Source organism: Somniosus microcephalus, chromosome 27, assembly GCF_052327205.1.
Source record: "Somniosus microcephalus isolate GS21.2 chromosome 27, FLI_Smic_1.0, whole genome shotgun sequence".
Lineage (NCBI taxonomy): Eukaryota > Metazoa > Chordata > Chondrichthyes > Squaliformes > Somniosidae > Somniosus > Somniosus microcephalus.
In genome coordinates this window covers 23,524,219-23,542,697 of record NC_141013.1, presented here as the reverse complement: position 1 = coordinate 23,542,697, position 18,479 = coordinate 23,524,219, and the positions used below count along the sequence as shown (strand labels likewise).

At 44.1% G+C, this 18,479-nt stretch overlaps 1 protein-coding gene across 6 annotated transcripts in view; it reads left to right on the top strand.

Annotated features, from left to right (window-relative positions):
* Positions 1 to 18,479, top strand: part of rnf111 (ring finger protein 111) — a 137,163-nt gene that overhangs the window by 85,152 nt on the left and 33,532 nt on the right. For all 6 annotated transcript variants that reach the window (XR_015073824.1, XR_015073825.1, XM_085968709.1 and 3 more), the window contains one exon: positions 17,924 to 18,087. Coding sequence is in view for 4 of the 6 variants with exons in the window: in XM_085968709.1 (XP_085824835.1) it covers positions 17,924 to 18,087 (164 nt within the window). In the remaining 2 variants the exon portion in view is untranslated. The remainder of the gene's footprint in view (positions 1 to 17,923; positions 18,088 to 18,479) is intronic.

Sequence of the window (18,479 nt, the reverse complement as noted above, 5' to 3'; positions counted from 1 at the left end):
CAGATTTTTAAACTTAATAATTTGTCAACTTTGGGTACGAATTAGTGTGGGAATGGTGAGTCTGCAGTGACATGGTGAGTCTGCAATGACGTGCATATTGCAGCACAAGGAAGGGCCTGCATTCAGGGGGAAAACTGGTAGGAATTAAATTCCCTTTTTTAAATAGTTTAACTGAAACAAATTTATTCTACAAAAGCATACAAAATTTGCGTGGCGCAGACAGTATTGTCGCAAGGATTTCAGTAAAGTGTAATGACACATTTTCTTTGTGTCCACTTCATCAATGAAAAACATCTACCAATATATTTTGGGATTGTGTCCTACCAAACTTTTTGGTTGTGATTGGAGAGAACATTTGAGCTATAACTGAAGGGAAGTGATGGTGGAAGTAATCTAAAACGATGAATTAAAAGCATCACATAAGCAGCATATCACAAATGTCATTTGGCTTAAGCGGGTTTCTATTTCTTGCCCCACCCATTTAGTTTGGTACAAGTACTTTAAATATGCTTTATGACGACGATTAGGTTATCAAGGAAATTGAACTGCGTTTGATCTGCCTGTCGAGGCCTAAGCCACTGACCTGCACATTACACAGACTGTATAGAGTGCTGTTTGCCTTTCTGTAGTTGAATGCAGTCATAAAGACAAAGTACTACAGTATCGCCCACATTCAAAAGCAAAGTTGAGATCGCAGGAAGCATACAGAGGCCTCATTAAAATCTGCTGCAGACCCACTGGTAAGATGTGCTCAAGTCTTGGAGTGCGCCTTGAACCCACAATCTTTTGATTCAGTGATGAGAGGGCTATCACTGCACCAAGCTGATGTTAAAGGTTTCAGATCAAGAAGGAGAGGGCCATTTGATGTAATATTTAAGTTGTCAAAAGTAAATGTTTAAACCTTCTAGTGGATTAGAGGGAAAAGCTAATATTAATATTTCATGATGTGACCCAAAAATTAATATTTTTATTAGCTTTTTCATTCTCTTCCTCGTTTTCTCTCCCATCCTTTTTTCTTTTCCTGTCCCATTTGTGTCTCTTTTCTGCCTGATTCCCTTTTTTATTTTCTTTCTATTTTTCTCTCTTTCTCTCCTGACCCCCTGCCCACTCTCCCTTTCTTTCATTTTCTGTAATGTCCTATGCCTCCTTTCAGTTTGCTTTCTCACTGGTGAATGAGAAAGGAAGGCTTACCCAAAATTCACAGTGCTATAGTCTTGAGCTTTAATCATGCCTGTGAAAGTTGTCTATCAATGTGAAGCCTGGACTTACCAGCGCATTCAAGCAAGAGATAGGATTTCCCCATGGGAAAGCTAATGGGTCCTATTGCATCTGTTGGTGTAACCACTGTTTCATTTTTGGCATTTGAAGGCGAATTGTAGTGCACAAGTTAAAGTAGTTGGATATGTACTTCTAGGTTTTTAGAATTTTGCTTTCCACATTCCAGAGAATGAGAATGCAAGACAGATCAAACATTGTGTCATGTTGAGATGTGAACTTCACTTGCAAAATCCTGTATACAGTATGTTCAAATGGTATGTTCACAGAAGTAAACGTCATTTTGCTAGTTTTGCATTAGTTCAATAATAGTGGCGATGAGTAGTATGATTACCAGTTTCAGTTCTCTTTCAAAACAACTTTTTTGTGCTCGTCAATATGAAGGACATCTGTATTTAGGAATTAAACTGTTTTCACACTCACATCCCCAGTGTCTCCATTGAGCACTCCCCCAAGTTAGGCTATTACAAGCTAGGTTTGATGCATGAGTAATGTTTCTCTCTCTTCCACTCCTATAATATAAATTAATCTAATCTCAGAAGAACTTGCTGTACTGTACCAGTGTGACATTTCTGGGTCGGACTACTGTTGTCTGCTATTGGCGGAATTATGGGCATTACTGTGGTTTGAACCTATAACCACATGCATGATGGGTCCACACCACAGAAATGTTCATGGGTGAAAGGACAATGTTTCAATCCACTGTGCCATCCAATCCCCAGTTTTAATTTCATTTATTAAAGTGAACATAATGGTGTTTTAGTGTGCACTTTGGTGGTCAAGGTCAACAAACAAATGAAACGTAGTGAAAAATTGAAGCAGAGGGAAAACAATTTGATCATTGGCCATACAATATCCAAGGCTGAGATTAACAGATTTTTGAACTCTAGGGGAATCAAGGGATATGGGGATCGGGCAGGAAAGTGGAGTTGAGGTCGAAGATCAGCCATGATCTTATTGAATGATGGAGCAGGCTCGAAGGGCCATATGGTCTACTCCTGCCCCTAATTCTTGTGTTAATATAACTATTTTGTGTTGTCTCTAGCTGTTTTACCGTGCTAATTAGAATGATATGCAGCATGTCCATATTCGTGCTACCATGAATGCTACAATTGTATAAAGCCTTGGTGAGACCACACTGTACAGTTTTGGTCTCCTTATCTAAGGAAGGATATACTTGTCTTAGAGGGAGTGCGACACACGTTCATTAGACTGATTTCTGTGATGAGAGGATTGTCCTATGAGGAGAGATTGAGTAGACTAGGCCTATATTCCCTAGAGTTTGGAAAAATGAGAGGTGATTTCATTGAAACATATAAAATTCTTAAAGGGCTTGACAGGGTAGATGCTGGGAGGATATTTCCCCTGGCTGGGGAGTCTAAAACTAAGGGTTACAGTCTCCAGAACAAGGGGTAGGCCATTTAGGACTGAGATGAGAAATCTCTTCACGCAAATGGTTGTGACTCTTTGGAATTCTCTACCCAGAGGGCTGTGGATGCTCAGTCGTTGAGTCTATTCAAGACAGAGATCGATAGATTTTTGGATACTAAAGGAATCTAGGGATATGGGGATAGTGTGGGAAGGTGGAGTTGAGGTAGAAGATCAGTCATGATCTTATTGAATGGCGGAGTATGCTCGAATGGCCGAGTGGCCTGCTCCTATTTCTTAAGTTATGAAGTGATTGGCTTGATAAAGCAGTGCCCTGTTAGTTAAATTGTTAGCAGGGAAAATTGTGTTCAAGGTTTCTAAGCACAAATGTCTGCTCGTGTTCTTGATTCAGTTATTAGGAGATGTGCAACATCAATCTGGGGCTTGCAGTCTCTTGTCCTGCCCGTTCAGGTCACCAGTCAGTACTTTCCACCTGATGACACAGCTGAGATTGGGAACTTAACACACGTAATTACAGGGACAAATCTTATGTTGTGTGACTCCATAATGCAGCATGTTTGTGCAACACTATGTACCTTGTGCAGTAGCTTTTTAACCAGTAAAATATTTCATTACATGAACAAAAACACTAGTAACACATTACCTCTCAGGACAATCTGATTGCACTGGTGAAAAATCCAGTTGTGCGGCCTTTACAGTAATGCCCACTTTTTGAAGTTCAACACTTTTTTTCTCTCTCGCTCTCCAGTAAGCTATGATGGAGTGCTGTTCAGAAATCTGTATGGAAATGAAAGCTTCTCAATAAAACAATAGAACTTATAGTTTATTATAAATTACGGCTGTACATAGTTAATGCTTTCTGTCATCATTATCAATACATGGATGGCCCTGCATTCATTGAAAAGTTGCACTTAAATGCAGTACTTTTTTATACATCATTGAAGAATTCATTATTTGGCATTGTTTTCATAAATGTTGCAAACAGGGCACTCATTGAGATATTGCAAAGGCTAAGTTCCACACATGTGTAGTCAAACACATGAACAGAATGTTACTTACTGGCCTCCTGCAGCTCATGCAGATTTTAATGGTTGCAAAGAATTGACGAGATAAGCAGCTGTTTTCATTCATTAAAAATATGAATGATGGTAGCAGGCAGTTCAAGTTTGTTTCTAACTTGAAAAGGTTACCATGTTTGGCAGAGCTTCACAGCAGCTGCTTTTCTGCTACAGTTCAAACTCCTTGCTCTTCTAAGTGGCTTCAATAACAATGTGCTAATGAACATTTGCTCATTTTTTGTTGCGCTTTTTCATTGCATTTGTGCCCAAGAAGGCACACCATTGATACCGTCAGCATTGTATAAAAGTAGCATAACTGGAATAATGCAAAAAAACAAAAATCTTGGAGCATCTGTGGGTTTGAGAGGTAAATTATTCTATTCAGAGACTTGCAAAATAGGCGTGAGCTGGATTGAGCAATCAAAAATAAGTGTAACAGATTTTGATCATTTGACCCATTTTTGTAGGCGGTACCCCTGATCTGACTTGTTCAAAAATTAAGAAATGTGCAATATCTTCTTCCAGTTCTATTTGTCTGAAGTATTTCTGTCTGAAGTATTTCCTTCAGATCACTGTTTTGGAAGTGGCTGCACATCTTGATAAATATTTTATAAGACCAGTACTGGTTTAAAACTTTGAGACATTTACAATAACAGAACTGCCAATTTTTTTCTGGTGATCTTAACAGGCCTAACTAGCGGAAGCATCAAAGAGCCATAGAACAAAGTTCAATTACATGAAAATGTGAGATAAAATACCTCTGAGCATCAGCTAATTTCTGAAGCCTACGCTTTATCAAAGGAAACACCTACAAGTGTGGCAAACACCTACCTACTGACGTAGTGTGCAGGCCTGAATAACTTCAAACTCCACTCAACATGCTTCAGAAAGATGCAGTTTGATCTGCTCACCCAGCATGAAACCAACTTACAGATCCATGCTATTCTGCTATTTTTTTCCTCTGACATTTATTAAGCTAACACACACAAACTGAAGGCTTGAGGAATTTTACATATAAATTGTGCAGACACTAACTATATGCAATGCTCACTGAACAGTATTGTGTTTGATGACTTCTATTGTTTAATATTTTACAAATAACTTACATTTTAAATACTTGCTACAGTGAAGTACTGTAAATGTAATCAGAAATTACATCCTTGTACTATCTTTGAAGCTTTTCAGAAAACTTGTAAATGGTACAGTTTCCTATTTCTGTGCAGCCTTCAGAAGTTTCATGTAGGATTAATTAAGATGCACTTTAAAGAGACAATATTTCATTGACGTACGCTATCAAATTACCTTCTATATGCTATAATTTTGATGCAGTTCAAGATATTGAACAACAATTATGTTTATGGTGTAACATAAAAACAATATTTTGTCTTTTTTTGTCAACCTGAAACAGTTACAACATTGAGGACATTTGTTCCTAAATTAGCCACCTTTTTGTTCACTTGGATACACCTCCATATTTGTTACAAGGAATAAAAGTTGAGCCATTTCTGGAAGAATGTATAGTTTTACTTTCGGCCTTACCAGCTTGATTCCTGGCCTGTGCTGTTGGATGATCTCAGCCAAAGCAATAATTAGGACACCACTGTTGGCCTCTGCATCACATGTGCTATGGAAGGGCAACGATAATTTCACACACCCCCCCCCCCCCCTCCCCGCAATGATCCTTCTCCTGTGATTACTGCTAAAAAGCTTGCCGTGCAAATATCCGATGACAGTCAAGAGAGGCTTGGCCATGTTGTGCTCCACAGTTGAATGCCTTCACTGCCTAAGCGCGCACACGCAGAAGGCCCATTTGAAAAGGTATCGGAGGACTGCTGGTGCCTGGGAAACAGTACTCCAGCACGAGTCAGTACCTTCAGGCGAGTATGGGAGAAAATAATCAGAGGTCAATAGAGCAATAATAGAAATTTCCTACACCAAAAACAAGATTGGTGGTGCAGTTTAAGTATTAATGCGTAAGAGTAGAAGATCAAAGGTTAAAATTGAAGGGAGAAAAATATTAGTATTTCTGTGTCTGCAAATTAAATATGAATGTTGAAATTGTTAAAATAATTGATGCTAAGGATCTGACCAAGTCAAATAACGATGGACTTTATTGAGATTTGAGAAGGCTTCCATTTGGCCTGTTAAGTGTGTTTGTACTTTCAAGATTTCAGTGGAATTTGAGATAGGTGAGAATTTTGATATATGCCTTGAGTACAAGATTACTTCTACCCTTGGTAATGCTGTATCTCTTCCCTTTTACCACACTGAAGATCAGGGAAACAGCATACTGTGATCTTTCAGTGAAGAATTGGAAGTGAATGAAGGGCTAAATATACTTTCAGGGCAGTAAGTGATATTTTTGTGGATGCATGACTTAGTTGCAGAAGATTAGCCCATATTTAGTGAGTACAGTATGTGCTTGTGAAAGTGGAGGAAGCTGGCTGTAGAATCATAGAATGTTACCACGCAGAAGGAGGTTATTTGGCCCATTGTGCCTTTGCTGGCTATCTGAAAGAGTTGTCCACTTTGTCCCTTTCCCCTGATATACCTATCAATTCATCCAATGAAAAGCGACGAGTTAAGATAGTAACTATAGGTTTTTATTGGCTAAATAACAGAGCCCACCCTCGTGGGTGATCGGGTCCAACAAGGAGGAATACCAGCCAGTCGACCACCTTTATACCTGGGCAAGCAGGTGGAGTCATGGGCGGAGTCAGCTGTGGTCAGCCCAGGTATAACAGCGTGACAAGAGGTGACCTTGTGTAGTGATACAACAGTGTAAACAGTGATAACCATAGTGTAACGATATAAACAGTGATAACCATAGTGTAACGATAGTGAACGATAAAAGTGGTTTACCACATTCACCTCTTGTTTAGATTTGAGTCCGGCGGGGTGAAGTGTGCTACCAGTTCGGGTATGTCAGTCTGTCCGGAGGCCTCGTAAGTCTCTCTGATCGGCGCGGCGGCGGTGATGCAGTATCCGATGTTAATGCTGGTGTCTGCGTGGTCGGCGAAGACTCATGGGGTTCCGGCATGCCGTCTACCTGGGGTGGATTTGGGGGGGTGGTGGGGGGTAACGGTGGTGTCTCGGGTGCCCGAGGGTGCAAGGTCTCGTAAGGAGACTGTGTCTGGGTATGCCGCATAGGCGTACTGGGGGTTGGCGTGCAGGAGGTCCACCCTCTCGACCAGGGGGTCCGTTTTATGGGCCCTCACGTGCTTTCGCAGCAAGACGGGCCCCGGAGAAGTCAGCCATGTTGGTAGCGAGGTTCCCGTAGTTGACTTCCTGGGGAAAACAAACATTCGTTCATGGGGGCTGCCGGGAGGACTTCCTGCCAGCGAGAGGTTGGCAGGCCCTTAGACTTTAAGGCTAAGAGAACGGCCTTCCAGACAGTCGCGTTCTCTCTTTCCACCTGGCCGTTCCCTCGGGGGTTGTAGCTGGTGGTCCTGCTTGCAGCAATGCCTCTCGCTAGTAGGAACTGGCGAAGTTCCTCGCTCATGAAGGATGAGCCCCGGTCGCTATGTATATAGTTCGGGAACCCGAACAAGGCGAAGAGGTCGTTCAGGCATTTGATGACCGTGGTACTGGTCATGTCTGGGCAGGGGAAGGCAAAGGGGAAACGGGAGTACTCCTCAATGATGTTGAGGAAGTACACATTACGGTCAGAGGACGGGAGGGGCCCCTTAAAATCGATGCTCAAGCGCTCGAAGGGGCGGGTGGCCTTGATCAGGCTTGCTCTGTCCGGCCTAAAGAAATGCGGTTTGCATTCGGCACAGGTTTGGCAGTTCCTGGTCATGGTCCTGACCTCCTCGATGGAGTAGGGCAGGTTGCGGGCCTTAATGAAGTGGTAAAGTCTGGTGACCCCGGGGTGGCAGAGGTCGTTGTGGAGGGTCTGCAGTCTATCAATTTGCGCGTTGGCGCATGTACTTCGTGATAGAGCATCTGGGGGTTCGTTCAGTTTACCAGGCCAGTACAAGATATCATAATCATAGGTGGAGAGCTCGATTCTCCACCTCAAGATCTTGTCGTTCTTGATTTTGCCCCTCAGCTTGTTATTAAACATAAAAGCGACTGAACGCTGGTCGGTGAGGAGGGTAAATCGTTTGCCTGCCAGGTAATGCCTCCAGCGTCTTACTGCCTCCACGATCGCCTGGGCCTCCTTCTCGACCGAAGAGTGCCGGATCTCCGGGCCCTGGAGGGTCCTTGAGAAGAAGGCCACAGGTCTCCCCGCCTGGTTAAGGGTTGCTGCTAGGGCGAAGTCGGATGCATCGCTCTCCACTTGGAAAGGGATAGACTCATCCACCGCGTGCATTGTGGCCTTAGCAATGCCTCCCTTTATGAGGGAGAAGGCTGCGCACGCTTCTGCCGTCAGGGGGACGGAGGTGGACTTCATGAGGGGCCTGGCTTTGTCCGCATAATTCGGCACCCATTGGGCATAGTAGGCGAAGAGCCCCAGGGTTCTCTTCAGCGCCTTTGGACAGTGGGGGAGGGGTAGCTCCATGAGGGGGCGCATTCTTTCGGGGTCGGGGCCGATGACCCCGTTCTCTACTACGCAGCCGAGGATGGCGAGACGCGAGGTGTTAAACACACATTTCTCCTTATTGTAAGTGAGGTTCGGCCGTACGGAGGAATTTCTCCAGATTAACATCGTGGTCCTGCCGATCGCGGCCGCAGATGGTGACGTTATCTAGATAAGGGAACGTGGCCTGCAGCCTGTTCTGGTCAACCATCCGGTCCATCTCCCTTTGGAAGACCGAAACCCCGTTGGTGACGCCGAAGGGAACCCTAAGGAAGTGGTAGAGGCGGCCATTCGCCTCGAAGGCGGTATACTGGCGGTCCTCAGGGCGGATAGGGAGTTGGTGATAGGCCGACTTAAGGTCGATGGTGGAGAATACCCGGCACTGTGCAATCTGATTGACCATATCAGATATGCGGGGAAGGGGGTATGCGTCCAGCTGGGTGTACCGGTTTATGGTTTGGCTGTAGTCGATGACCAGGTGGTTTTTATTGCCGGTCTTAACGACTACGACCTGGGCACGAGATCCGGTTGCGTGTTGCTCCTCTCGATGATGCCCTCCTTCAGGAGACGCTGCACCTCGGAGCTAATAAAAGCTCTGTCCCCGGCGCTGTACCGCCTGCTCTTGGTGGCGACGGGTTTACAGTCGCGGGTGAGGTTAGCGAACAGGGAGGGGGGCGGGACCTTGAGGGTGGATAGGCCGCAGGTGGTATGCGGTGGGCGGTTTAAAGGCTGCTGGTTGTCGACTGAGTGGGGGGAGGGGTCCACCGTATGCCAAAGTGACACTTTGAAGGTGGGATTGGAAGTCCAGCCCTAGTAGGACGGCAGCGCAGAGCTGGGGCAGGGCGAGGAGTTTAAAATTTTTATACTCCGTGCCCCTAACCGACAGGGTCACAACACAGTAGCCGCTGATGTCTGTAGAATGGGACCTCGACGCCATCGAGATCCGGTTGCGCGTTGGCCGGACAGTGAGGGAGTAGTGGCTCACCGTGTCTGGATGGATGAAACTCTCCGTGCTTCCGCTGTCGAACAGGCAGGTCGTCGCGTGGCCGTTTACTTTGATGTCCATCATAGACTTGGACAGGTGATGCGGGCGAGCTTGGTCCAGTGTGACGGAGGCTAGTGTATGGCTGAGTGAGCTGCTGTAGTCTGCGGGTGAGGCGGTGGTCGGGTCTGGAGGCAAGGTGGCGGTCGAGTGTGGTGGACAAAATGGCGGCGCCCACGAGGTTGAATAAAATGGTGGAGAAGATGGCCGCTCCCATGCGGCACTGCTGGTGTCGGTGGCCTTGATGAAAGATGGCCGCCCCCACAACTCGCATGAGGCACTGCTGGCGTCTGTGGCTCTCCCCCTGCAGGCCTTAGCGAAGTGGCCTTTCTTGTGGCAATCGGAGCAAGTCGCGTTTCTTGCAGGGCAGCGCGTCCTCTGGTGTTTCGCCTGGCCACAGAAGAAGCAGCCGGCGGCCCGATCGCGGGGCTCCGATGTTGCAGCCGGTACCGGGGGTGGCGGCCCCGATCGATTCTGGGACGCCGACGCTGAGGTAGGTCCCAGAGGCGGCGGTGCGATGGGTATTGCGGCCGGGGTCGGGCCGGAGTCCCAGGGTCGCGCAGCGCGGTACCTGGAATACGCCTCGAGGTCCCGATGGGCCACTTCCAGAGAGCGAGCGAGGGCTGCAGTTGTATTCAGGTCGAGGTCCTTTGATTCGAGCAGTCTTTGCCGTGAGTAGTCGGACCGAAGGCCTTTCACGAAGGCATCGCGGATATTCCCTTCAGTATTTTCTGCAGCCGTTACAGCTTTAAAGTCACAGTCCCTGCCGAGTGTTTGTAGCGCCCGTAAAAATTCATCTACAGACTCTCCTGGCTGTTGCGAGCGGGATCTTAGGAGATGTCTGGCATACATAGAGTTTACCGGGCTCCGGTACTGCTCTTTCAGCAGGTTGAGGGCGTCCTCGTATGTAGTAAGGTCCTGGATGATTGCAAATACTTTAGGGCTCACTTGGGCGGTCAGAACTCTTAGTTTGGATCCCGGAGGCACGCCGGATTCTCCCAGGTAGGATTCGAAACAGCTCAGCCAGTGTTTGAAGTCGAGGGCTGAGTTCGCTGCCTGTGGGTTTAGATCCAGGTACGGCGGTCGGAGGGCTCGCAGCCAGGCCGGCTGCTGTGGCTGTTGTAGCTGGCCGTTTGGCTGCTCCGATCCACTCATTTCAAAATTTAGCCAATAAAATTGATATACCTATCAATTCATCCAATGAAAAGCGACGAGTTAAGACAGTAACTATAGGTTTTTATTGGCTAAATAACAGAGCCCACCCTCGTGGGTGATCGGATCCAACAAGGAGGAATACCAGCCAGTCGACCACCTTTATACCTGGGCAAGCAGGCGGAGTCATGGGCGGAGTCAGCTGTGGTCAGCCCAGGTATAACAGCGTGACAAGAGGTGACCTTGTGTAGTGATACAACAGTGATAACCATAGTGTAACGATAGTGAACGATAAAAGTGGTTTACCACATCCCCAAAACCTTTAAATTTTATTCTTTGTTTATCCACTTCCCTTTTAAAAACTGCAATGGATTCTATTTCCACCAGTGCTTCTGGTAGGTCATTCCTTGTCCTTACAACCCTTTTACATAAATTTTGTTTAAAAACCTCCTAAGTTCTTCCTTCATTATTTTGGTGATCTTAAATTTATGCCCTCTAAATAAAGCGAGAGATGATCGCTTATGAGAGTAATCTAGCAAGAAATATAAAAACGGACAAAGAGCTTCTACAGGTATATAAAAAGGAAGAGAGTAGCTAAAGTAAACGTTGGTCCCCTAGAGGATGAGTCTCGGGAATTAATAATGGGAAATGGCGGAGACTTTGAACAAATATTTTGTATCGGTCTTCACGGTAGAAGGCCCTAAAAACATCCCAAAAATGGATAATCAAGGGGCTATTGGGGTGGGGGGGCGGGGGGGGACTTAAAACAATCACTATCACTGGAGAAAAAGTACTAGGCAAACTAATGGGACTAAAGGTGGACAAGTCCCCTGGACCTGATGGCCTGCATCCTAGGGTCTTAAAAGAGGCGACTGCAGAGATAGTGGATGCATTGGTTTTAATCTACAAAAATTCCCTGGATTCTGGAGAGGTCCGAGTGGACTGGAAAAGCGCAAATGTAATGCCCCTATTTAAGAAAGATGGGAGACAGAAAGCAGGCAACTACAGACCAGTTGGCCTAACATTTGTCATTGGGAAAATGCTGGAGTCCATCATTAAGGAAGTGGTAGCAGGACATTTAGAAAATCATAATATAGTCAAGCAGAGTCAGCATGGTTTTATGAAAGGGAAATCATGTTTGACAAATTTGCTGGAGTTCTTTGAGGATGTAACGAGCAGGTTGGATAAAGGGGAACCAGTAGATGTTGTGTATTTGGATTTCCAGAAGGCATTCGATAAGGTGCCACATAAAAGGTTACTGCATAAGATAAGAGCTCACTGGGTTGGGGTTAATACATTAGCATGGATAGAGGATTGGCTAACTAACAGAAAACAGAGAGTCGGGATAAATGAGTCATTTAACTAGTGGGATGCTGCAGGGATCCGTGCTGGGGCCTCAACTATTTACAATCTATATTAATGATGTGGATGAAGGGACCCAGGGTAATATAGCCAAATTTGCTGCTGATGCAAAGATAGGTGGGAAAACAAATTATGTGGAGGATGCAAAGAATCCCCAAAGGGATATAGATCTGCTAAGTGAGTGGGCAAAAATCTGGCAGATGGAGTATAATGTGGGAAAATGAGAGGTTATCCACTTTAGTAGGAAAAATAAAAAAGCAAATTATTATTTAAATGGGGAGATTACAAAATGCTGAGGTACAGAGGGATCTGGGGGTCCTTTTACATGAATCACAAAAAGTTAGCATGCAGGTACAGCAAGTAATTAGGAAGGCAAATGGAATGTTGGCCTTTATTGGAAAAGGAATGGAGTATAAAAAGTAGGGAAGTCCTGTTATAACTGTACAGGGTATTGGTGAGACCACACCTGGAGTACTGCGTACAGTTTTGGTCTCCTTATTTAAGGAAGGATATACTTGCATTGGAGGCAGTTCAGAGAAGGTTCACGAGGTTGATTCCGGAGATGAAGGGGATGTCTTATGATGAAAGTTTGAACAGGTTGGGCCTATACTCATTGGAGTTTAGAAGAATGAGAGGGGATCTTATTGAAACATATAAGATTCTGAATGGGCTTGACAGGGTAGATGTAGAGAGGATGTCCCCCCTCGTGGGGGAATCTAGAACTCGGGGTTATAATTTCAGAATAAGGGGGCACCCATTTAAAACGGAAATGAGGAGGAATTTCTTCTGAGGGTCGTGAATCTTTGGAATTCTCTTCCCCAGAGAGCTGTGGAGGCTGGGTCATTGAATATATTTAAGGTGGAGATAGACAGAGTTTTGAATGGTAAGGGAGTCGAGGGTTATGGGGAGCGGGCAGGGAAGTGGAGTTGAGGCCAAGATCAGATCAACCATGATCTTATTGAATGGCGGAGCGGGCTCGAGGGGCCAAATAACCTACTCCTGCTCCTACATCTTATGTTACCAATTTAACGACTGGCGGAAATAGGTTTCGATAATGTAAATCAGGAAGAACTATCTTAAGTTTGAACACACCTGTTAGTTCTCTTCTGACCATTCTTTGTTCTAATTAAAAGAGCCCTAGTTTCTCTGGTGTCTCCTCATAACTAAAACCCCTCATCCCTGTTATCAGCGTAGTAAGTCTTATATACTGAGGGCCGATATGTCAGCCACAGGCTGCTGAGCTTAATAACCAGGGGGCATAGATTTAAAGTAATTGGTGGAAGGATTAGAGGGGAGTTTAGGAGAATGTTTTTCACCCAGTGGGTGGTGGGGGTCTGGAGATCAATGCCTGAAAGGGTGGTAAAGGCAGACCTCATCACATTTAAAAAGTACTTGGATATGCACTTGAAGTGCCATAACCTACAAGGCTATGGACCAAGAGCTGGAAAGTGGGATTCGGCTGGATAGCTCTTTCAGCTGGCACAGACACGATGGGCTGAATGGCCTCCTTCTGTGATGTAAATTTCTATTATTCAATGAGTGCCCAGATCCCAGAGTGAGGGTATGGCCCCTTTAAGAACCTCCCCTGGCCTGGAACTACTAGAGTCCATAATCATTAAATTAATGATTTTTTTTTTTTTTTTTTGCAAGTGCAAATTCCATTTCCTAAAGAAAATAGTTTCAGGTTCCATCTTTGTTGATCTTCTATATCTGCAACAAATAACAGCATATTTTAATCTCTACACTTTACACTGGCTGTTGTGGCGAGCTCCATAGAGACACTAATGAAAATAAATTCCAACTTTAGAGAGCTGTCATCAAATCTATTCACCATCAGTTTTTGCTACACTTGTGCTGAAACATATTTAACATTCAAATGTGCTGATTTTATTTGATCTGTAACAGCTTGATTCATCGGTTAGGACTCTCTCATCTAAGTCAGAAAGGTTATCTGTTGAAGTACCACTCCAGGACTTCAGAACATGACTCGGGCTGACACTGTAGTTCAATACTGAGAGACTGTTGCGTTGTCAGAGGCATTATCCTTTTCATGAGGCAATATACAAATGTCCCATCTGTCTGTTTTGGCAATTAGAATATAGAAACAGGAATAGACCATTGGTCCCTCAAGCATGTTTCGCCATTCAGTTAGATTTAAGGCTGATCTGTACCTCAACTCCACTTGCCTGTCTTTGTTTCATGTCCCATAATACAGGTTGAACCCCGGTAATCCGGCACCCGACGGTCCGGCACCTTCAGTGGTCCGGCACGAATTGAAACCAGCGGTCTTTAGTTTGCGGAGCAGCCGCTCAGCGGCGCCACCGTTTCCCGCGATATAAACAAACACAATATTGTACCTAATATTTTAGGTGTTATTTACCTAACCTTCAGTGGTTCAGAATTTTCAGTGGTCCGGTACCGGCCTTGTCCCGAGGGTGCCGGATTACCGGGGTCCAACCTGTACATTTACTTGACAAATATCTATCAATCTCAGTCTTGAAAGTTTTAGTTGAAGCAGCTTCTTGAGGGAGCGAGTTCCATTGCCACTTGTGTGAAAAGGTCCTTCCTGATTTCGGTCCTAAATGGCCTGGCTCTAATTTTAAGATTATGCCCCTTTGTTCTGGATTCCCCCACCAGAGGAAATCGTTTCTCTGCATCTACTCTTATCTTTCCTGAGGTTCGGTGCCCAAAATTGAACGCAGTACTCCAGATGGGGTCTGACCAAGGCTCTGTACAACTGAAGCATCGCTTCCTCACTTTTGTATTCCAACTCCCTTGAGATAAAGGCCAACATGCCATTAGCCTTTTCGATTTACTTTTTGTATATGTGCACTAGTTTTTAGTAACCTGTGTACATGGACACCCAAATTCTCTTGTTCCTCCACAGCTTCTAGTCTCTCGCCATTAAGAAAATAATTCCGATTTGTCTCTCCGATCCAAAGACCTTTCACTTCCCCCACATTGAACTCCATCCGCTGTAGTTTTGCCCACTCACTTAGTCTGTCTGTTAGGATGGGTAACCAACACTTGATCAAAAAGATGGATTTTGAGAGAGTTTTTGAAGGTGGAGAGAGGAAAGACAGATGGGTTTATGAAGGGGTTCCAGAGAGTCAGATCAATACAGCTGAAGATTCTGCCACTAATAGCAAGGCAAAGGGAGAAGGTTACACAAAAGGCCAGACTCGAGAACCAAATGATGTGGTGCAGGATGTAAGATTTTTCAGAGATTTTTAATTAATACATTGAGGTACTAGAAGTCAATGGAGGACTTAGTGTGGGCCTGGTGTGGGCAGCTACATTTTGGACCATTTGGATTGTGTGGAGATTGAAGGCCAGGGAAGACATTGGAGAAATCTGGTCTAGAAGTGATTTAAAAGGATAGGGGTAAGGATTTCCACAGTGAAATGGCTGCTGTAAGGATAGAGGCAGGCAATGGTTAATGATATTCTCCCAGATTTTTCTGCCGTGTAAACCAATTATTGCTGGCCTCCTAGCCAGCACCTCTGCCACAATGATCGGTGTTATTGAAACACATTTCTGTGTGTTTCCTGATCAACACATCTTTGTTGAAGACTAATTTGTTTCTTACAAGGGTCAAGAGGCTCATTATTTTTCCTCAAGATGATCGTGGTTCCAGAATGATTCATTCACTGAACCTTGACAATTAGTAGGTATCACAGGACTTCTAGAAGAAGCCTGAAGTTTCCACACATTTGTAAATTTAGTTTTGCATAAGATAAATAATTTCTGCATTGAAGGCTTTAGGAACAACACAGAAAATTGCTCCATTGCTTTGTAAATTAATGTTTTTGAGCTTCATGTTAGATCCAGCTTCAGCAGTTCAGGGTTAGGCTATTACAAGGACATCCATGTACAAATGTAGCACATTATCTCTAAGAAAATAAACATGCTCACATTCTCCAACTTGCCATGCTCAGTTTGCATATCCTGCTGTGCCTTGCAGAACACCATTGATGACAACTGTGGAGGGGCTTGCAGATAAGCCTGTCTTGCCCTACCAGCTGCAGAACACATTGTGGTAAACATCCTTGCAAGGTAGAGGGAAAAAATATTCGAAGAAATTTGCCAGTGATTATGATGTGAATTTTTGAAGAATACAGATTCTTTGTTTCCTGTAACAACAAATTAATGGAAATTTGGGATTGTTAAATTGTGAAACCAGAACTTAGATGAGTGTACCTTGAAAGATCCATAGTTCTATTGTCAATCACATTTTCCTTTACCTGCGCTGTACATACAGAAAACCATAGGACAGATATATCAATATAGAACATTGTTTGGCTGGAGTGAGGAGGAGAGAACAAAATTATTTTTTTTATGGTATTCTTGATACTAATTGAAGGCTTCAGATGAAGTATTGGGAAATTGGATGATCTTGTGCTCAATCCTACCTAGCTTAATAAGCACCTCAGATTACAGAAATCTAGACTTGGTGCTATATTACCCAGCTGGCATGAGCAAGTGGGACTGAACAACACCATATCAATCATGATAGCCTGATTGCACCAGACACCATGCTGAAGGAGGTGCAGCTAAAACGGAATGAGATTCAGCAGAACCATGCTACAATTTTGATACCAAATGCATGGCACAAGGGCGGTAGCATGAAAGACGTAGTATAATAGAGATGGGGGAAAAGGTACTTTACTGTATGCTTTCTCCAACTCAAAAAGCTTTTTATTTTGATGCTCTGGAAAGTCCCCTCCATCATCATCATCATTTTGTATCTTCTCGCTCTTATCTTGGAGAACAGTGTGAAGTAGTGGAAGGATTCTCGGGCTGATTCGCAGTCTGACAGGCCGCATCGTGAACGCTCCTTCCATGGCCGTAACCATCTCTATACCAGCCGGTAGGGCGGTTAGTCCCATACGGTGGGAGGGTTTTATGGGCTCCCACAACTAATACGATGAGGCGGGTGCCACCCACACCCACTGGATGCAAGTATCCCGCTGGATGTCAACCCAAAATTCCGAGCCGGAGCTCTGACTCCACTCGCCAGGACTGTCTGGAGTGGGGTTCAAAACCTGCACCTTCTGACTCCGAGGCAGGAATGTTGCCACTGAGCTAAAGGCTTACTCCGGTCCTCTCCAATGAACAATTACTTTCCTGTCTCTCTTTCCCCGGTTGTGAAATTTTTTCTCATATCCTGCTTGCATTTGAGATCTGACGTGTGTATCATTTATGTATATTTTGCTTAATATTTTTTTGAAATCGTTTTGAATGATGGCATAAATGTCCTTGCATAGAAAGTAGCCTGCTGTGCAATTTTACTTAAAAATAAAACTAAGCTCTTGTACAAATATCTAATTCTTGACAGACTGAGATTGTGGGGATTAATCCCCTTATTGTCCTAGATCTAATCTCTTTAGCACTGTGGCCTGGCATAAACTACTTAATGGGCGGAAGCTTGAGATATTTTTGAGGCATTCATAAGGTATCACACTCCAAGAAAAATGAATACTAATGTTCAGAACTTGGTATGAGTTGGATCTTTAATTTCAGTGCAAATATTAATTTTGAGACTTGGAAAACTCGGGGTTTGGCGCAGGTTAGTTCTTGTAATTACAGCAATAAAATACCGAAGTCCAAATTGCTGTACAAAAATCACATTAATTGCCAGAAGCTACATCATTTAGCCTGAAATAAACGCAAGTTTTTGGGTTGTCTTTCAGAGGTTGAAATAGTAATTCATGAGTTATGGGATGACACTATTTTTGGTTTAGATTTCAGTATGATTTAACAAATTAATAAAATCTATGTGCCTGTTTGTCTTTTGATGGGGCATTCCTTCTTAAACTCTTCCACACTATCTCACCAAGTTATAACACCGTTCTTTTGCTGTCCAATTAAACAAGAACACTGCATTAACTGGAGACATTTTGTAAAACCAGCTGCTGTCTGCTAAATGTGGTTTGCATCCATACTAAAAAAAAATCCATCTCCCAGCAGCCAGTTATATAAAATATTAACTTTCTTGATGACAAAAATAATCAGTGTTTTCTCAGTCAGGTGAAATTCAGCCCCAAGTGACCATGCTTAGTTTTCCTATTCAGAAACAAACATTAGTTAAGAGTTAACATTTCTCAAATGCTTTGCTTCCAGGTCTTACACCACGCTTGTCGGCCACTCAAGGGTACACTGGGGCCAAAGCTCTAGCTCACAGAACAGACCTCAGGAACAACGGAGCCGGAACAGAATATCTACAGTTATCCAGCCGTTGAGACAAAGCACAGCAGAGGTGGTCGACCTTACTGTGGATGAAGATGGTAAGTGGGTTTTTCTAAAGCTTGGTGAAAACTGTTTTGCAATCTAGTTGGAAGCTTGGGTGGAAGAGCTTTAAACATACAGTATACATTGTGAATTCGTGAGCCGTAGACCGAATTATTTATTGTTTTAGTGAATTGAAGTAGAAATGGACGAAGTGCGACCATCTTCAGTCACTATCAAACTATCCTTTCCCCAGTCATGTGTTGCTGCACGCCACTGCCTGGAATTCTGCACTTGAACTTCGGCATATAAGGTACATGGTTAACTATCTCTTGGTAAGCCAGGGTTGATGGTGCATTGAAAGGCAATGGGAATTCCTAGACTTGCCTATTGATTCACTGATGTAATCTCTCCAAGTCCCTGTGATCCTAATTACGATCATGATGAAATT